General features: G+C 42.8%; 1 protein-coding gene across 1 annotated transcript in view; it reads left to right on the top strand.

Moving 5' to 3' along the window:
* LOC147015483 (fibrillin-2-like) overlaps positions 1 to 21732 on the top strand; it is a 269758-nt gene that overhangs the window by 88808 nt on the left and 159218 nt on the right. Inside the window, exons 17-18 of the mRNA XM_085850274.1 lie at positions 20635 to 20685; positions 21508 to 21633. Of these exons, the coding sequence (XP_085706400.1) occupies positions 20635 to 20685; positions 21508 to 21633 (177 nt within the window). The remainder of the gene's footprint in view (positions 1 to 20634; positions 20686 to 21507; positions 21634 to 21732) is intronic.

The following is a 21732-nucleotide window of genomic DNA, read 5'->3' as shown; positions in this document are numbered from 1 at the left end:
GGTGGAATCCTCAAAGTTCCTCAACTTGAACCCTTATATCCTGATATATATACTCAAGCAAACAATGGTGCAATAAGACATTTGAGCAAAACAAGATAAGGAATTGCTTATGGTTTGTCTTCAGGTTGGGGGAGAGTTGAATCAGCCAATCTGGAAGAAGCACAAGCATCTTGATCAAGGTCCAACAATGATACCAGCCTCAAGGAATGGCTACTTCACCACTTTCTCAAGCCAGAAAACATTCCTAGCCTTTGAGATAACACCATGAAAGAAAACAGCTGCCGATAGAAGCCACAATATATATTTGTTTTTTAAGCACAAGTTCAAAAACAGAATATAAAAGTTTGTTTAATCATGTAGTAATAGATATATCTGGAACTCATGTTATGTTTCCAGGTAATTAAATAGTTTTAGTCAACATAGTAAATCATCATTATCCCTGAAAGCAGTGATATATTTTATAGAACAAAAAAGTAACAAATTAAGTGAATATTTCCAATGGGATCCTCTCAATTACAGCATATTACATGGGTTTAATCAATACTGTCATTCATGGTCTCCTCCACTCACGAGACTCCCTCGCTGAGGGAATCTGGTGAGCAGGATCAGCATCAGGAAAACGAGCCACATGTCCATACAGCCACAGCTGATGCTCATGGACTATGCAGGGAGCAAATCTCATTTGAGTTTCTCTCAGCAACCACTCGTTGGACACAAAGTCCGACCAGCGATAGCCAAGGATTCTCCGAAGAGACCTCGTACCAAAGAGACGTCTCCATCTCAGATCCCTGGTCAGAGTCCAAGTCTCACATCCATAGAGCAAGACTGGAAGCACCAAGGACCTGAAGATTCGGACTTTCTTCCACCCACACAGGTACGGACAGCGCCACACCCCATGAACTAGTGAATCCATGACTCCCCAGGCCTGACCCAGACGTCTGTTGACCTCTGACTCACAGCCAGCAGAGACATGAATATCACCCCCAAGGTATGTGAATCTCTCCACGACCTCAACATCCTCACCACAAACAGGCACAGACAAGACAGCAGCATCCAAGATGTCATTGAAAGCCTGGATCTTAGTTTTTGACCCAGGAAACCCGTAATTCCAGCGGCTCCGACTCCTCATTCAGCACCTCCAGGGCCCCCAAAAGGATATCTAAGGTCTCCGCAAAGATGACTGCATCATCTGCGAAATCAAGGTCAGAGATCTTGACATTCCCAAATGATGCACCACAGCTTGATCTCTCCGACATCCTCGCCAGAAGCCAGTCCATACAAGTGCTGAAAAGTGTGGGGGCCAGTACACAACCCTGACGAACTCCAGTAACAACTGGAAATAAGTCAGAGATGGTACCACCACATCTCACTGAACTCTCAGTACCAGAGTATAGTTCAGACATCAGATCGATCAGTTTTGGTGGCACCCTACGAAGACCAAGAATCCTCCAGAGGGAATCCCGATTCATTGAATCAAACGCTTTACAGAGATCAACATAGGCTGCAAGCAGCCCCTGCTGAAACTCTCATCTGCATTCAGTGAGGACCTGAAGAGCAAGGATACGGTCAATCGTTGACCTCTTTGGTGGAAAGCCTGACTGCTCTGGACGCTGGTGATCAAGCAGATGGTGGCAAACCCTATCAAGAATTATCCGGGCAAAGACCTTGCCTGGCACTGAGAGCAGCATCACCCCTCGATAGTTGTTGCAACCTTGGCGATCACCCTTCCCTTTCCAGAGAGGGACAACAAGGCCCCTCTTCCAGTCAGTTGGGATGATGCCTGTGTTCCAGGCAGAGCACAGAACTGTATGCGACGACATGAGTGCAGCATTTCCACCAGCCTTGAGTAGTTCAGCATGGATGCCACAGATCCCTGGAGCTTTACCCCATTTCAACCGGTTCACTGCAGCCTGTGTTTCCACAAACGAAGGTGGACTACAGTTGATTGGAGGGTTAGCAACAGGGATTGAAACACCCTTGACGTCCAACTCGACAGCTGGGGGATCAGCCTGGTACAACCGCTCAAAGTAACCGGCCCAGTGGGCCTTTCATGTGGAATTAAAATTCATGTGGAATTAATATTCATGTGGAATTAAAATTCATGTGGAATTCAGAATGGGATTAAAATGAATTTAATTCAAATCAAGTGTGAGACAAAATGGGTGCAGTTCTGCATTGGAGTAATCAGAAAGAACCCAAACAAGCAAAAAGCAAAAATGAAGTCATCAGGAGGAACCTGGATAGGATTTATATTTCAGCTGCTGCTCCTCTACCTCAAACCCATTCAGGCGCAACCAAGTGAGCCTTATTCAAAAAAAAAAAATCAAAAAGAACCCAGTTCAAAAAACATAAGTAATTCTGGCTGCCAGACCATGTATCTGATCAAGATGAAATTTAAAACATTTAATCCCCATCAATACCAGATCGTAATTGTGAAGTTTCACATCAATGGATTAAGTGGTCCCAGAGAAAACATTATTTCATATTTTTCTTCAATCCAATGTGGCTGCTAAACCACGTGATCTATCTATTATTTCTTGACAAACTTTTACACCCATAGCTTGCAGAACATTTGTGTAAAGTTTCCCCTTGATCTGTCCAGCCATTCTGGAGAAGAAAATTTCTTGAGGTTTTAGGATAAATCCAATATGGCTACCAAACCATGTGACCTTTGTGTGAAGTTTTAGGATTTTGAGAGGTTTTAGGATCAATCCAATATGGCTGCCAAACCATGTGACCTTTGTATGAAGTTTTAGGATTTTGAGAGGTTTTAGGATAAATCCAATATGGCTGCCAAACCATGTGACCTTTGTGTGAAGTTTTAGGATTTCGAGAGGTTTAAGGATAAATCCAATATGGCTGCCAAACCATGTGACCTATGTGTGTGTCATATGTGTGAAACTTTTATTCCTGCTGGGGAGGCAGTCATACCTGTAAAGTTTCACCTCGATCTGTTTGGCCATTTCAGAAAAGATTTTTGAAGTTTTTTATTTTTTTTAAACAACATGGCTGCCGAATCACATGACCGATAACATCATCAATATTTTTTCTGTGGAATATTTTATCCCTAGATGACCCTCAAATTTTTTTATACTGATCAGATGTAGCGTTCAACATATGTCATAATGATATCATAATGAAGGCACATATGACATCATAAAAAATCACTCTTATTCCCCATGAGGAGTACTTGTCATTTGCCAAGTTTCAATTTTTTTCTTTTGTGTGGTTTCAGAGATACAGAGGTCCAACGTTTTGCTGTTTTCCAACATGGCTGCCACACCACATGACCTATGACGTCATAATTATCATTAGCACATTCTTCATGAGTAGTCGCTCCAATGTTGAAAATTCCATCTCAATCTGACAAGCTTTTGCAGAGAAAAACATTAAAGTTTCATGTGAATGAACAAACAATGAAATAGACAAACGGACTACATGCAATACGACCTCTCCTTCAGCGAGGGTAACAGCCTGGTGTTGGCTTCGTGGTTAGGGTGACGTCTTGGGATCCTAGGGTCCTGAGATCAAGCCCCGTTGGCCACTGAATTAATACACCAGGAGGTTGACTCAGCCTGTCATCCTTCCGAGGTCGGCAAATGAGTACCAGTATACTGGTAAGGGGGACACTGCATCAGCGGCATAGCCGCGTCCCAACCAATGATGCAACCAGCAGCCACGGGCTGCACTCTATGGATAGAGAGAGAGCAAGGGTAACAAGCACAAACGACTTGGCAGCATGCACTCTCAAGGCACCGGCATCAGATTGATCATGTGGTAACTAAGAAACGTCATTCACACGACATCATGATGACCCGTGTCTTTTGAAGTGCCGATTTCTGGACTGATCACTGGCTAGTCCTTAGCAAGTTTCTGTTTGTGCTCATGTGGGTGTCCAGGTCATGTCCTTCAAAATGACCAATCAAGTTCAATCCAAACCTGAAGGAAGGAAGGAAGGAAGGAAATACTCTCCAACTTGAGTTCAGGGGAGAGAAATTGCCCTCAAGATGGACAGAAATCTACTGGCAAGGTTAGTTGTCATTGGAAAGGTTTGAAAGGTCAATCTTCAAGTAATGATGACATATTGCTTGGGCCCATTGTCTCTGTCATTTTAAAACAGACAAGGCTGTCTTGTTAAGCCAAAAAAACTCAATCAACTTCATGCTGTATAATCACTTTGTGAAAGTCCAATCACAGAAATACCACAGAGAAGTGTCTTCATCATTGATGGCATCGCCATGATCCAGCAACTTGATCCAGAGAAACTTCAAGAAGCTGAAACTTTTGTCAAACTGTCTGATTTCATCTTTCATCAACTTGTGCCATTTCTGCTTCAGCAATTCATTTTCTCACACACAAATACCCAAATGTACCAATCAAAAATTCAGAGCGAGCAAAAAGGGCAGCAAGTGGTTCACAACGCATTCGAGTGTACGGCCAAGCTATTCCTCAATAGTGGAAGAAGTTTCTGGCATGTGCTGCCAATAAGGAAGAACTAGTTGAGTATTTGTGGGAGGCTGGGAAGTTGTACAAGGAAGAGGTGCTGCATGGTGTGAAAATCTTTCTTGCCATTGGGTCAAAATGCTATGCAGTGACATTCCAGATGGTAATGTCAATGTGGAGCAGGTCATGCACTTGGAGTACAACCACAAGGAAGCAGATACTTGTATGTATTTGCACACAGCATATGCAGCAAAAGACAATTCATGTGTTGTTGTCCAGAGTTCTGACACAGATGTTTTCATTAGAGGGTTTGCAGTGGTCAAGATAATTCCATATAGAGTGTTATTCCACATGGATAAAGGAGCACAACTCCACACACTCGATATGGAAACCCTCCACGACAGTATTCGGAGTGAAATCAGTCCTGGCCTAATTAAACTTAATTGTTTTACAGGTTGTGATAGCAACAGAGCTTTGTATGGAAAAAGGAAAAAGAAGGTTTCAAATCTGCTTCTGAAGAAGTGCTGTTTTTGTGAGGCTTTGCAGGGATTAGGTCGCACACATGAGGTTCCAGAAGATATGGTGGTTATTCTGCAAAGGTTTGTTTGCATGATGTTTGCCCAGCATGATTATTTAGATGTGAAAAAGATAAATACTGAACAACATATTCTGCTTGTGTAAATCAGAGTTGGAGAGGCCACCAAACAGATTCTCTGTGAAAGCACATAATGATAATACCATTCTTTTCACACCATAAGGATGCATAGGACTGCTGAGGCAGTTTCATTGGCAAGGAGTATGGTCTTGGACACGTCGCCATTCCAAACAGAGGTTACCCCAAATGGTTATTACCCCAGTAAGCTGGTACTCATTTTGCTGACCTAGTAAGGATGACAGCCTGGGTCAATCCTACTTGGTGTAAATTAAATGGCCAAACAGGGGCTTGAACTCAAGACCCGACGATCTTAAGCCAGTCACCTTAACTGTAAACCCAACATGAGGCCGAGTGCAAGCACATCCAGAGGGCAAATTTTCAAGCTGCAATCTACTAGTGAAGCCTGGAAAAAACTTCATCAATTCCAACACCGATGGGACATGATTGACAAATGAAAGAAGGGCAACTAGCCATCGATTGGAGAAGCCTTCCACCACCAGCTCCAGAAATTATTTTGGAAATTGCAAATTGCTCCGGTGTGCAGATCGCAGCTCAGTGTACTTGTCTCAAAAATAGTATACTTGGCACTGAACTAGGCAAGTGTAATTGAGAAAGTTGCAGCAATGTCGCTGGTCAAAATTGATGACTTGGAGGATGAAAGTTATAAAAGTGAGTGAAGAAGAGATCGATGCAGAGGATGACGATTAGTTTAACATTCTTTTGTAAATTGTTCACAAGGGAATGGCCAAAATTCTCTTCAGTCACGACATTTGGCTGAGGCAAAGCCCCAAAAACATTTCTTCTGCTTATTAGCCGAGACATTGTATTAAATTTGAGTCATGTAAGCTGATCTCATTAAAATATTGGCCAGAAAAGGGCTTGATGAATAGTTCATGCCAAACACGATTCTAATCTTCCAAGTCTGGTGTGTGCATTCAAAAGTTTTAAAAGGTGAGCCCAAGTATCTGTCCACCAAAAAATATCTTGAAAAGCAGGGGTAGATTTAAAGAAACATCCTCTTATTTTATCTCAGTTTGGTTTGTTTGTTTTTCAGGGTTTAAAAAATATATATATTTATATTTATTTATTTATTTTGGGGGGAAGGGGTTGTGGGGGCGAGAGCTCCCACTCTCCCTGTATAAACCACCACCTGGTTGATACCTTGTCTTAATTGTGCAATTTACTTTGGATTTCTAAACATGTTTCTAAAGTACGTATACGTAAACTAAAAATCTTTCATTCTTTAAAATTCAAATGAGATGTATCCTTGTTCCAATGCTGGTGTGTACTCTTCACTGGCAAAGAGGTGGAGATACATATTATAACCCCCAAAAAATTACATCAATTATGTGCAAGTGCAAAGTTTTCTTTCTGATGGCCAGATACAAATTGTCAATCGTATTCCCATAAACCAAATGTGCCTTTTCTCAGGAATAGACCTTTGTAAATTCAGTCAAAACATTTTCTCAACTATAAATCATCTACCAGAGTGGTATTTCACATTGTGGGTATATATTTGTGTTTTTTTGGGGGGAGTGTGGGGGGCGGGATGTAAATACACTGTAATTCTCATCCACCGAGTTTGCTTATTAAGGCGTCTTGCGTGAAACCAATCTACGACTAAACTTAGTGATTTGGATATTCCATTTGTGATTTCGACTTGCCAATTGAAGGGGAAAAATATGTCATTACAATTTGTTATTCTGATTTAAAATAATGTTTTGGCAATTTGAAGTAAAATAGGCTGATACAGTTGTTGGCAGGGTATTGTTATATTCACAGTGATTGACTTGGGGTGAAGTGAAAGGGAGATATTTGAATGAAAAAAACAATGAATGGGGTGAATTGGTCTAGGGGCGAATTTCTTACGATTGTGCATTAGGAAAACCCAACTCGCCCAATCATGTTGCCAATGTTGTTGCCCTAACCAAATATTTGAGGTGAATTTACTCTCAGGAATGCCACTTTTGCAAGGGGGAGCAGCCAGAATGTTGTTAAGTATGTCCAAGAGATCATTTTGTGAGAATTGTATTGATTACCAAGGTGAAGAGCACGAACGAACACAAAAACCTAACTCAGCTCATGGTCTACAATGGATTGTGGTGTGAAGGAGGGATGCATCCTCACTGCTTTATTTGGAATACTAGCAGCCACCATTCTCCACCATGCCTTTGCACTAATAACGCTTTCACTAATATTTGACCTTTGCACTAATAACGCTTTCACTAATATTTGACCTTTGCACTAATAATGCTTTCAGACTGAAGGTATTTTTAAAAATTCATTCTCGTCTTAAAGCGGCACACACCATATGTCGTCTTCACGCACCATGGTGACATGGCCAGTCTCAATCCTGTGCACAGAGAGATGGCGGTGCACAACATATATGGTCTTTTCCCAAAGAGGCAGCACTGCCAATGGATAATCCTCACGTGCTGATAGATGCAGCACTGCCTAAATATAGTGTTATCCCTGAAGCGGCATGGACCACTCATGCAGGTATATATTCCTCATGACACTATCGAAACCTGATTTGATCACGGCTATGATTAGCTGAATTTTGTTACTATGACAACCATCTCGCTAACTTGGCTTGTGTACGCGATATTTCAAAAACGTTGAATATTTAGCTTTCATATCCCACTGGTCTATTCCTCATGCCACCCAAAAGGCAGGGGACCTTGAGTATCAGTTCCTTGTAGTGCTTAATATGCTGGCCAACTGATCCTGAGATTTGTTGACTTTCTCTCGCACAGTTCATCATTCATGCTCATTGTGCTGTTTCTAAACCTGAATCCAATCCTGCACAATTCTGTAATTTTTGCAATTTCCAAATAATAACCAGACAGTCTTGTATTGATAATCAGCAAATTCCAGCTTTCCTGTGAGTGAGATCAACAAAATATCACTCCAGTGCACACCATTTAAGGGCGTCGCCATTTTATTTTCACCCCAGCAAATGATAACCTTTTTTTGTGGTTATCTTCTTTCTGATGCAGCACAAGGCTGCGGGGTAGCATCATTGGCTGATGGTGTGGCTTTGTCGCTGATGCAATGCCCTCTGTAGGTTAGGGCAGGAATTTGTAATTTGTTCACGGTGTCAACGGTAGCTCGTCGACTCTTTACGAAGGACACCGTGGGATCTTTAACTACCAACCAATGCCGGCAGACGGGACACCCAGTTTAACGACCATCCGAGGAACATCGCACATATTGATGAATCACCAGATCTGTGAAACAATGGGATGACAGTTTATAGCTGGGCCTAGATTCAAACCCAGGCTAGATAGCTCAAAGGAGAGTGTGTGTACCTCGAGGCTACCTCGCCAGACGTCTGTATTAATTATAGTTCCTTTATGAATCACTGCAAGTCTGCACTATTTGTTGTACTTGTAGCCATTGTTTTCTGCATGTTCTTTTGCACTCTTTGTTATCTGTGGCACTCTTTCCTTCTGCAGTTTGAGGGCAAAAAGAAAGTACCTTTTTATTTCCTCACCCTCACGCTGTACATTCTTCATTAGAAATTTATTTATTATGTTTATTTGACTTGGCGAGCACTCTGAACTTTACTGGTAGACATGACAAACATTTTGTATTGCATCGCCTGCCAAGTATTTTGGAATCTTTATCACAAATCTGAATTCCAATTTCTTTGCTTTGTTAGCCGCAATTTATTTGTAATATAAAACAAACACCATCTCACATGGCTCTTTTATATTGTTTTATTGTGTCTACTGATGTGAAAATATGCTCCCGCCTCTTCCTGCTTTGTGCCAGGATATGCTCTGCACCCACTGTTTGATCATACCGCAAGACAAAACAAAACCATCTGATGATTGAAGATCGTTTTTTTTTGTTTTTTGTTTTTATGTTGAGTATCAACAGCAAAAACCTTGGCGTCTGACTAGACTCAGAGGGAAAAGCATTCACGTGCTGCTCACGCCAAAGGTTTTTTTTGTTGAAATGAAAAGCTGCCATTTTGTTAATTTTCTCTATCCATCCCATACCTGCCTGTTCCTGTCTGAATTACCATCAGCATATAAATCTTTCATGATTTCTCAATTATCTTTGTTCTTTGTTCCTTTCACAATTCTCTTTATTCATTTTAATTCTTTCTTTTTCATCTTTTTCATCTCTTTTACTCTCTTTCTTTCTTTCATCATATATCTGTCTAAGGAGAAGTGAGTTCTTGCAGAATGTTTTCTGTAATGTTCACTTGGCTGAGCCTGGATGGGTTTGAGGGTCGTGGAGTAGTGGCTGAAACCTGAATCCTCTCCAGGTTCCTCCTGATCACTCCATCTTTGCTCTTTACTTCTTCGGATTCCTCCTTCGTCTTCCATTTAATTACCGGTATCTCTTCCTTGAGCCATCGTGTCAATAATCGAAAACAAACCCACCAATAAATAGTTATGTTTGTCCCTAATGTTATTGCCTGATTGTTGAACTTGTTTTGGTGAAGTTAAGGTTTTGCAGTGCTGGATGTCTCCAGCTTAAGTCAACTATTGGCCAGAGTATTGGGAGATTTTGACCACCATTTTGTCTCTCGTATTTTTTTGCCATGTATGAAGTACTGGCAAATGTTAAATCTTGATTCAACAATTTAAAAGTTCACATTTGCAGGATTTCAAACTCATGCAGATTCCAGTTCATGTAGGGAGAGCAAACGTTTCACCCAAGCAAAGTTCATGAAAGAAAGTTTGGATTAAAGTGCTCACATCAACAATTTCATGCCAACATTTCGAACACTTGAACGTTGTAAGTTCACTTCACTTTAGTAGATGTCTGTAATGGTTTACTGTAATAGTCGCTGTAACCATCATTGTAAACCTTCCTTTAATGGCAACTTTTCACCACACTGGGGCACCCTTCCCAGCCAGAAAAAAGCCATGGCACCATTTTTGAGAAGGCCAATCAGAGCAGACATCCTGCTGATGTACCTCAGTTAGAATTTGGTATTATTTTGCAATATATCGAGCCTCATTGTCATTTATATAAGCATTCTAGATCTTTTTTTGTGATCTACTCCAGAACCACAGTCAATCACTGTACTGGATTGTTTGAGAGCGTTGCCAATTAGATAGCAATATGCGAACTCAAATTTCACCACCTAGTAAAATACCTGTGTGAAAATACCACCTAGTAAAATACCTGTCGCCTGTGAAATAAAGGAACCATGGAATCCGAAGCCTCGATCTTTGGCCATATTTCTTTGTGTTACAGTTGACACGAGCTGGTGGGATTTGAGTTACCGCTCACCTCTGGCTCCACTCTCACATAATCCAGTGCAGTGATTGACTGTGGTTGGAGTGATGGACTGCAGTTACAGTGGTCAACTGCGGTTGGAGCATTCCAACATACAGTGATTGTGATCAGACAGTAATCCAACATATAGTCGTTGGATACAGTAATTAACCATCGTTAGAATGATCCAAGAAGGAAAAATAAATGTGGTCACAAGATCAAAAGATCACCATGTCAGATGTTCCTGAAGCTACATTAAGCCAATCTGATGATGCCACCACACACCCATAGATAGACAAAAACATGGAGAGAACAACAAATCTGTCTCGCCACCCCCAGATCAACAGAAATCCCAAATTGAAGGCCATGAGCAGCAACATACAGACAATAGAAAGAAACCTTGACTATCAGGTCAGGTCAGGTATGGGAGCGTGGGCCAAAGCAGCGCATTGCTGCGTCCACTTTCCGCCAGTACTCCAGTGGCCTCTGTCTGGCCATCCCCCAGGCAGATGCCTGGTCCATCTCCATCTCCTTGAGATGCTGATCAACCTGCTGCAACCACAAGGCACATGGTTGGCTCATTGGCTTCCTCCACTTACGAGGCTCCCTCACTGAGAGAATGGAGGAAAACCAGGCAAATGCTCAATCTTCTCGATGCTCCCAATGGTGAGAACATAATCCGGATGGACCTGGCCAAGCCTCATTCCATGCTACACGTGTACACCGAGGCATGGTTCAAGCAAGCTAAAAGAACTGTATGCTCAAGACCAGACTGGTGAATTCCATGCAGGATGCCCTTCTTACTAAGACTACCCTCCTTGGAAACTGTAAATATACCAATAACATTATCACCCAGACAACTGAGATGGCCAACATCTTGGACCGAGAAACGAAATAAAATGCCTCTAGATGATCAGGACATTCAACGCAGAGCCACAGGTCCTCAAGATCATACAAATCCTCTTCCTCGATTCTCAGTGCTCAGGCTCTGGCTCTGCCACTACTGCTGCCTTGAATGTTGTGTATGAAGAGATGATCATCAAATGTACAACAGAAAGAAAAGTCATGGAAATCAGGTGGGCAGTTGATCAGCAGATGAAACGAGCAACTGCCAAGGCCGACTTGCAAATACTCCAAGCCTGACAATGGCAGCTGTAGAGAAGGCATGCTCCAATGCAACCATGCAGGCTGAGCAAGAATAAAGGTCAAGTGTGCCCCTGACCTCACCCCAATAGTCATCTAATGGTCATGCATTTCAGTTCTGCTACTTGATCGATGCTGCTGTTCAACCTTCACCGATCAACCAGCTTTGAATTTTGCCCCCAGCCTTTTGAGCCAGCCCAGGAGCAACAGACAACTGTCCCACCGTCTATCAATGTGACACCCACAGGGTCATCCTTGTCTTCACCCATGATGTCACCTGACAAAACTAAGACAGAGCTAGAGAACACACTGGTCGATATAATTTGATTGATCGCTGACATCCTTGCTCACCAGTGCCAGCTGACTCATGAGCTAGACATCTACGACAGTGACCGGATGATGTTCCAACCCTGCCGCTGTTCTTTCCAGTGCCAGACCTGTACCCCCCATAGCTCAGAGACTCACCTTCCTTGCAAAATACACCAAAGGTGAGATGAAGAACCTTGTTGACCGATTTTTACACTTCTATGTTCCCCACCCAGATACCACCTCCTGAGAAGCATGGAAGAAACTTTAAGAGATATTTGGGAATAAGACAAAGATCACCACTGAAGTAATTGAGAAACTCACTAACTTCCCAAAGTTCAAGGCAGATGAAAACCACAGGCTTCTGGAATTAGCCGATCTGTGTGCAGACACAGCTGCACAAATGGATGACTTGCCTGGCCTCAACATCTTCAAAAGTGTGCACAATCGACACCCAATCCTCAAAAAGCTGCCCACCGACATCCACAACACTTGGAGGAAGTGCATCTCAAAATACAAGATGACAAATGGCAGCTACCCACCCTCCACCATACTCTACAAAATTCCTGAAGGAAAAGGCAAGACTCCACAATGACACCGAGTTTTACCCATCTAGCCAACATAATTTTCGGACAACAGAAAAGGCGAGAGCAAACAGAAACCACAGCCCTTCCTTAGTTTCTTGGCAACAATTCCACCTGTAAATTTGAAACCAGTGCTATCAGTCTCAAGAAAATAACCATATCATGACAAACTAGGACCCCATCTATCTGAGTGCATGGTGTTCAACAGAAAATCTATCCAAGTGAGAAAGGACTTCCTTAAAATCAAATGTATACAAAAAAAAGAAGGTCTCTGCTATAAGTGTGGCAACAACCACAGAATTAAGAACTGCAAGACTGATGTGCAGTGCAAGAAGTGCAAAGTCAAAGAGCATTCCCCCTTCATGCATGAAGTCCCAAGACAAGATGGCATGGAAACCCAGAACGAGAAACCAGTGGATAACTCCAATACCATGGAGGTGAAAACAAAATACACCAGGCAATGGACATGCCCCTCAACATGATCTTGTTCCAAGATTGTGCTATGCAAGATCTTCCATCAAAACTCGACGACAAGTCTATTGCATATCTGGCAGACAGAGCTACTTGACACTCTAAATCTCCCTGGTCCAACATACCTCCACAGGCTCTCCATTTGTGGTGGACAAAGAATCATGGCAGAGGGGTGAGAAGCAAACGGTCTAATGGTGGAGGTTCATGCCTCAGTTAACCGCTTTGTTCTTCGATCATAGCCTGATGTTTCAGAAAAATATGCCCCAGACCGAAATTTGCGAATAATCACATCTACGTGAAAGAGATTCTCTCTCCACCTTGCCAGAACAATGCCACTATAAACAACGTCTGCAGAGGTCACCATCTGTCTAATATCCCAGATGGCAACTTCAAGACCATGTCTTTTGATGACCGATGCTTAATCCACTTTCGGACACAAGGTGCCAACACTAACTAACTCCTGTTTGCTCCATGAAACAAGGTGCCCACTCCTGTCCTCTGTCACCCCCTTCTCTCCCTTATGGCATAATATTAATATAGCAAACAACATAGACGTGATGAATTCATTATATGTTGTTGTTGTTCGTCTTTCGGCTGCTCCCATTAGGGGTCGCCACAGCGGATCATCCGTTATGATCTGCATACTGATTTGGCATAGGAATTATTCCGGATGCCCTTCCTGACGTAACCCTGGTCGCCTCTTACGACACAGGGATAAGGATTGGGTTTCGCCATGATTACAGGCTGCCCTACACCCTGTCATAGCGTGGCCCAGCGCAGATCTCCCGTCCTCAAGCGATCCTCCATCCCAAGCCTCCGAGTATCCAGATTACAGGCGCACGCCAATACACCCAGTGATGAATTCATAATATGAGAAGAATAATCAATGCACTTAACGAGGTGTTGTAGGACAAGACTGCAGGTGAGAACAACAACAATTCCTGCACTGGGTATTGCTTGGGGAGTCGAGGCAGGTGGATTAAAAATTGAAAGGAAATATGGAGTTGTCATTATATAGTAGGTGGGAGGCAGTTATTTTGAGCCACGGCCGAATTATTTCTAATTTTCAAAGAAATTGAAACACAATCTATTTTTCTCAATTGAAGGCATATTTTATAAACCACATGATAATTGATTAAGGTGCATATAAACGCTCCTGGTAAATGATGTTTGATTCTGTCATTAGTTTCTAATGCATTCCTCCGCTTAAACTATCATGTCCACTGTGTTATTTGATGCAAACAGTGAAGTTGATGCTAACAGCCTTTTGTGCTCATCTCAATTGTTACATCCTTTTGTACTCTTCCCCTTGTTGATTTGCACTGAACACCACTTGACCTCAGGTCACTGAATTGGAATGGCGGGCTGTTGGTCTGCATTGATAGTAACCTTGTACTTTTTTTTTCATCAAAACGTATTGATATCCATGCAATGATGAAGATATTTTGATATTGTTGGACTGGAGGATGAAGAGGGGAAGTGGGGGGGGGGAGTCGGGTGGGGTTATCTTTCTATCATAAATATTAAACAATTACATGGTGTAAGTGATTCTTCAATGCTTATATCACCTTTTATCGTGAAAATTAGTTTCAAGCTGGCTGTGTAATCAGTCAATGTCCTTACAGACACATAAAACTGCATTGTGTGACATAAAGTCACAAATATACATTATATTGCTTTGAATATCCAAATTATATATTCCAAAAAATAATGCAAAATTTAATGGTGTTTCGATGACGGAGATAATCACCTCTGTTTGCATAGATTGTAGCTTGGATGGATGGGTAAGAGAAGCACATTTATGTTTTTACTTTTGTAACCTGCTTTTTAAATGTTCAGGGTCCTTGTGCAAGTTTGAATTTTTTTTATAACTGTTGATGTACAGTTGTACACATGATAGAAACAAACTTTAAATGGCACATGAAAGCATAATTCATCAAGTTTTGTTAATGTTAATGTTATTAATGTTGTTATTGCACTTGTTAAATGCTCAATTCCCCTGGGTTTCTTCCTGAGTTGACATTTTCTGATGAGGTAACTTCTACATCAGTGGTAAAGTCAACCACCACAATTACCGCATTTGGGGGACAGAAAAACCTCAGGAAGTCTGGCAAAGACATTAAAGAGATTCTCCAAAAATCAATGTCTGGTGTTCTCTCAGGGAGTCACGCATCATTGCTCCTTTATTTTTTTTGGAAAAAGCAACAGTCAATGGTGAGTGTTACTTTGCGATGTTGTCGAATTTCTTTGTTCCTAAACTATAACAATTCAATCTTTCACATCACCTTGTACGAGCAAGATGAAGCTCCCTGCAATTATGCTTCGAACATGTGACAACTCTTCAATGAGTCTTCCCAGAGAAGTGGATCAGTAGACATGTTGAGTCAAAGCTTTATGAATTATGCTTTCATGCACCATTTATAACTTATAATTTTCTTTATTATGTGTGCATCAAAAGTTATGAAAGTTTTTTAAAAAATATATGTACACATGATTGTTGCTTCTATCATGTGTGTGTCAAAAGTTATTTGCACATGGACTTTATGGACACACTGTACGTATCGAGTCATTTGATAAAGAATGATGTAAGCATCACAATGTCAGTGCAAGTGTGTGAGCAAACAGATAAATTTAAATTTCAAAGATGAAGTTCTATTAAAATGGAATGGTCTCCCTAGAAAGGCAGTGGCAAGAGAGGGGGTGGATAAGTTGAAATGGGAATTCGATACATGTAGGTACCCGGATGCATTAGAGATGGAGGGGTATGCGGATATCAACAGGACTTGGTAGCTTGTGTGTGGATGGGAGACAAAACTGGGCTTGGTGCAGCGCAGGCAGAATGGCCTGAATGGCCTCCTCCTGCACTGAAGTTCCTTGTTTATCTTTGTGGAATTCTCTCATACAAAACAATTCCTCATCACTTTTTGTTAGACTGTCAAATGAGCTTTCAAACTTGGCTCTCTCCTCTAAAACCTGGTGACGCCTTGTTAAGTCTGTCTCTGGTGTATGCTCCCCTTCCATCCCTGCCCTCTTTTCAAATCGCTCCACAACTGACTCCACTCGTGAGAAAGCTGGATGCCTCAATTCTGTGTTTCCTTCCACATCTTATATCCCTCACTCATCATTCCCTGTTGTACCCAACTGCTTCTGGACTTTGTGCCTTTTGCACCTGAGAAGGTGGAGAAGGTTCTTCAAACCCTCGACTCTGACTGCTACTGGACCGAATGGCAAAAGCTCCCATGCCCTAAAAACCTGCTCTGCTGCTCTTGCACATCCAATCTCATCCATTTTCACCCTGTCATTTGTGCTAGGTCATCTTCCATCTGCTTGGAAATCCACCAACACAGCATTACATAAAAAGGTGCAAAAATTGATCCCCTTAACTGCAGACCTATTAGCTTACATCCAATCATCAGCAATGTCATGGAATCCATCATTGCAGTTGATATGAAATAATTCCTTTTCTCCAACAACCTCATCTCAGATCACCAATTAGATTTTAGACCAGGTCAGTCCACGATCTTTCTTCTACTCACCCAACAATGGATAGAAGCCCACAATGGCAGACATGAGTTCAGGGCCATCTCTCCAGAATATCTTGTGGTTTTGATACAGTTTCTCCTACCTTACTCTCCAAACTCCCTGCCGATAGCATCCAAGGCCAACTTCACACATGCCTCACTGACTTCCTCTGCTCTTGCAGCCAACATGTGGCTCTCAACGGAATCATTTCATCTCCTCTTTCTGTCAAGCCTGGAGTGGCCCAAGCCAGTGTTCTGGGATCAGTCCTATTCCTCATCTTCATGAGTGATCTCTCCAAATCTCTGGAAAATCCCCTTTATTTATTTGCTGATGACTCAACCCTCTACTGTAACATCTATCATCCTTCAGACAGGCAGGCTGCCACCTCTTCCCTCTCTTCAGACATCGAAAAAACTCACAAGCTGGTCAACCACTTGGAATATACCCTTCAATGCAGACAAATCTCTCTCTCTCTCTCTCTCTCTCTCTCTCTCTCTCTCTCTCTCTCTCTCTCTCTCTCTCTCTCTCTCTCTCTCTCTCTCTCTCTCTCTCTCTCTCTCTCTCTCTCTCTCTCTCTCTCTCTCTCTCTCTCTCTCTCTCTCTCTCTCTCTCTCTCTCTCTCTCTCTCTCTCTCTCTCTCTCTCTCTCTCTCTCTCTCTCTCTCTCTCTCTCTCTCTCTCTCTCTCTCTCTCTCTCTCTCTCTCTCTCTCTCTCTCTCTCTCTCTCTCTCTCTCTCTCTCTCTCTCTCTCTCTCTCTCTCCCCTCTCTCTCCCCCACCTCTCTTCCCCCTCTCTCCCTCTCTCCCTCTCTGAAAGGGCCATCTGGCAAACCCTCTTATCTACTTTCTCAACAATCCTCTTGAGGAAGTTCAGTCATTCAAATTGCTGGGTCTCACTATCAGCCATGATATTTCTTGGCAAATCACATTTCAAAATTGGTCTCCAAAGACAGCCCCTGACAGGGCATCCTACATTGTACAAAGTCCTGACTTGGCACACTAAACTCCTATCCATATACAAGGCTTTCATCTGCAGCCTGATGGAGTACTGCTCTCCCCTCTGGGCTGGCTCCTCTGCCTCACATTTTGCTCAGCTTGACACCGTGGAAACAAAATCCTTCAGGATTATTGGAATCTTTCACGATGAAGCTGAGTCTATAGGCCTATTACGTCACCATCGCAGACAGTTTGGTGGTCTCAATCTCTTCTACCGCAGCCTTTGCACCCTCTGCCCATTCCGTCCTTTGTCCCCCCCACCCTTCCGGGTTTCTGCTGGGCACACACGGTCCACCATCAACCCCCTTCTGGTGAAACTACCTAAATCCAAGATCACTGCTCACTTTCACTCATTCGATCCTCTTTTTTTCCTGCCTGTGGAACCAACTTCCACATCCTCTTAAATCTCATTCTTCCCTCCAGGTCTTCACAACAGCTGTTCACCACCATCTCACACCGTCCCCAATTCAAAACCATGATCTTTTCTACCCTCGTTAACCCCCCACCCACACTTCACCCCAATCCCTCCTCCTCACAAACTTCTAGTTTCCCTTGTGCGAGTTCCCTTCTGTATCCATCTTGTTCACCCAATGCATCCTCTCCTATCACCCATTCCTTTCCACACCCATTGTTTGTCCAAGTCTGCCTCTATCTTGACCTTCAACCACACTGTTGGTGTTGCCACCTATCTCACTCTCCTGTTCCTTTTGTCCTGATACATCCTGATCCATTTAGTGTTCCAGCCCAAGCTCACCCACAAACTTTGACGATTTATACAAAACAACAAAAATTAGGCAAACTTGACAAGAGTTCAGCTTCAGGCATTTTCAGGTTCACATTTTTGCTTAGGCCAAGGTCACATTTACCACGGCGGCTGTGGGGTCTCCAAAATCTGCGGCCACTAGCAATTCTACGGCGGCCGCAGTATTTTCACGGTCACACAATGTAGCAGTCACATATGTTTTTATTTTTGGGGTAGCCGCACGGCATGTTTATAAATTGTGGAGACCGAAAACGTGGGGGTGCCATACGGTCTTTGATTTGATGTTGCACGGTGACCTTAGGGCGTCCCTGCGGCGGCAATATAATTTTCAAGACAGACGCAAGGAGACCTCAAGGTGCCCGCAAGGCGACCGCAGGGGGGCCCTAAGGCGAATGTGCGGCCAGACGGACAGTAACGAGTGGGTATATATACCAGTCCTTGTTTTACTGAAATAAAAATATACCAGTATATATAACTGAATATACTATAACTATAATATACCGTGGTCCCCCAGAATCCGAACAGCCAAGCTGTTTGAACAAATTGGAATCCGAACAATTTTTTCGAGAAAGTTTGGCCTTAAAAACCCAATACATTTTAAAAAACCGAACAAAACGTAGCGTTCATGTTTGTTCATGTGTCTCCCCACCTGTTTGACCCACATCTTCATGCTTTCTTCATTCAGTTCGTCGGTGGAAGTACTCAGTCACATTTGCTCTACGGCGAGGATACGGCGGCCGTACGCCCTCTGAATTGACAGAAACGTGCGGCGGCCGCAGAGAAACTGAGGTGGCCTTAGGGTGGCCCTACGCCGTTTGGCTATATTTTACAGGCCGTAGGGTCGCCGTGGAATTATAACTGCCGAGTTATAACTTTTTTCATTTCTATGTTCGCCATAGCAATTCGACAAAGCCAAGCTATGACGTAGATGTGTTCCACGTCGACCGTACGTAGGGCGTACGGTGGGCTTGCGTTTTCTGTGCGGCTGCCGTAAGCTCTTCTGAATGAACAATAAATTTTCCCAACCCCCAAAAAATTACGGCACCCCCACGTTTTCAGTCTCCACAATTTATAAACACGCCGTGCGGCTACCCGAAAAATAAAAACATGTGTGACTGCTACATTGTGTGACCGTGGAAATACTGCGGCCGCTTTATAATTGCGAGTGTCAGTACATTTTGTAGACCCTCCGGGCGCCGAGCCAAATGTGACTTAGGCCTTACCCTCGTGTTTTCACCTTCATTTTTTTTAATCATCTTGTGTTTTAATTATAAACAAAAAGAGCAATCCGATCACGTGATGTGACGGACTGTCGGGCAAGGATTGAATTTCACAGATAAACCGGTTGTAATTTTTAATATCCATGATTACCTCAGCCCGATGCGCTTGATGAAAGTGATTGTGGTTCTGCGGGCATCGTGTTTGATGAGTTGCCCTGGGGGCAGCGCTCTCGCAGAGTGCGCGAGCGATCGAAACCCAGGCCAGAGCTCGAGCTTGTGTGGGCCTTTGGATGTGGTGATTGTACCAGTTTACATACAATACACCGCCACCGAAGGTCATTTACTCATCTTATTTTATCTTAAACATGGGGAGTTTCAGTTTAAAGTGTCTTGAAAGTGGGTTTTCTTTGGGTCCACGAACGGATTAATTCACTTTCCATTATTTATTATTGGGAAAATATTTTTTGAATCCGAACTTTTTGCAATCCGAACAGCCTCCTGGTACGAATTAACTTCGGATTCTGGGGGCACCACTGTGTATAGGCAAACAACTATACTCCGATCTCTAGCGGTAGCGCACGGTGGATGCACGGTCGACACAGACTGCCACGGAGGCCGTAAGTAGATGCACGGCGGGCGTAGGGGAACCATGCGTCGACCCTACATTGTCCGCAGATAGTCACACAGACCACAAGGCCACCGTACGGCGACCATGGAAATCGTGCGGCCACCGTAATATTTTGGGGGTTGGGAAAATTCATTTTTCATTGAGAAGAGCTTTCGACAGCCGCACGGAAAACGCAAGCCCACCGCACGCCCTATGTACGGTCGACGTGGAACACATCTACATCATAGCTTGGCTTGTCTAATTGCTACGGCGAGCGTAGAAATGAAAAAAAAGTTATAACTCAGCGATTTCATTCCACGGCGACCCTACGGCCTGTAAAATATAGCCAAACGGCGTTGGGCCACCCTGAGGCCACCTCAGTTTCTCTGCGGCCACCGCACGTTTCTGTCAATTCAGAGGGCGTACGGCCGCCTTATCCCCGCCGTAGAGCAAATGTGACTGAGGCCTTAGTTCACTTTTGCTTCCAGGCAGCGAATTTCTCATTGACTGTAGTTTCAAGTGAACACTGCAGTTTACTCGAAAGGTGAAATTTAGTGAGTTCACATAAATTGGCTTCACAACTTTCACATTTAGTCCTTATCAAAATACAACAATACAACACAAAGCTGTAACATGTAACATGTCTACATAGCAAGAACTTAACCTTGTCTTTCTTTTCTTACAGATGATTACAAAATGCTTTGTCCAGCACCTGGTTTTGACAGTACTGGAAAAGGTACGCACATCATAATTGTGAAACCAGATTTGTTCTCAACATGGGTGGCATCATTGCCTCACCCTTTATGCTTAATTCTACACCTCACAAGGGCCAATTGTGCCAATAGCAACATTTTGACAAAACATTCTACTGATTCAACTCAAGGCTTCCATTATAAGTGCAAACCATTAATGATGAAACATTTTCAAAACGTCCATTTATCAATGACTGTATTTATGCGTCGGTATTGAAAGAATAATTAAATAATTTCATTCATAAAAGTGTTCTCCAACATTTTGGAGGTGAATATGTGTTCTGCCCATTGTAGCATTTTATCTTTGAAGTCCATGTTTATCCACAGCGCCTTCAGCAGCAAAATGCCAATCTTCCTGGGATTTGACATTCTGAAGGGAACGTACACACATGGTTTTCACAAATGGATTGACAAAATGTATAATATGCTGCATTTGGAAAAGCTATTTTGGCTTCTGGAACTTGGATAGGTTAGTTTTATGCAACATCTTTGTCAGCAGAAGCAAAGTTGAAAAAAGGTCCTCAAACAATGCAATGCTCTCGAAGACGCACATGATGAATATTGAAATGAATTTGAAGAAATACATTCAGTACCGTAATCCATAGCAATGTATTAATCCATCGTGATGTGTGCAACATGCTCGTGGCTCTCAGTTTGAGGGACCACCCCCCCTCCTCCTCTCCCCTCTCCCCCAAGCTTAGTAACAAACAGACTGGAAGATACTTTCAATCACAAGGTATTTATGAATACTGTATAAATATTTGTGTCATTTTATTTGATTTTGTTTTGTTTTGTTTGCCCTTCAGACGTTGATGAATGTGCTTTGTACCCTGAAATTTGTCCCCATGGAACTTGTGAAAACCGTGTTGGAACATATCGCTGCATCTGCAATCCAGGTTACAACGTCGATTCAAGTTGGAAAAAATGTAAAGGTAAGGAGTCAGGTGGTGGGTAAGTGGGGTGAGAGAGGTGAGAATAATGAAAATACACTTGTGATAATTCTTGAAAACCTGGAAATTATTTCAGAAAGT

This window comes from Eptatretus burgeri, chromosome 12 (assembly GCF_056783735.1).
Source record: "Eptatretus burgeri isolate ZD-2024b chromosome 12, Ebu_testis_v1, whole genome shotgun sequence".
Lineage (NCBI taxonomy): Eukaryota > Metazoa > Chordata > Myxini > Myxiniformes > Myxinidae > Eptatretus > Eptatretus burgeri.
The sequence above is the reverse complement of the archived record's forward strand: the minus strand, read 5'-3'. Positions and strand labels throughout refer to the sequence as shown.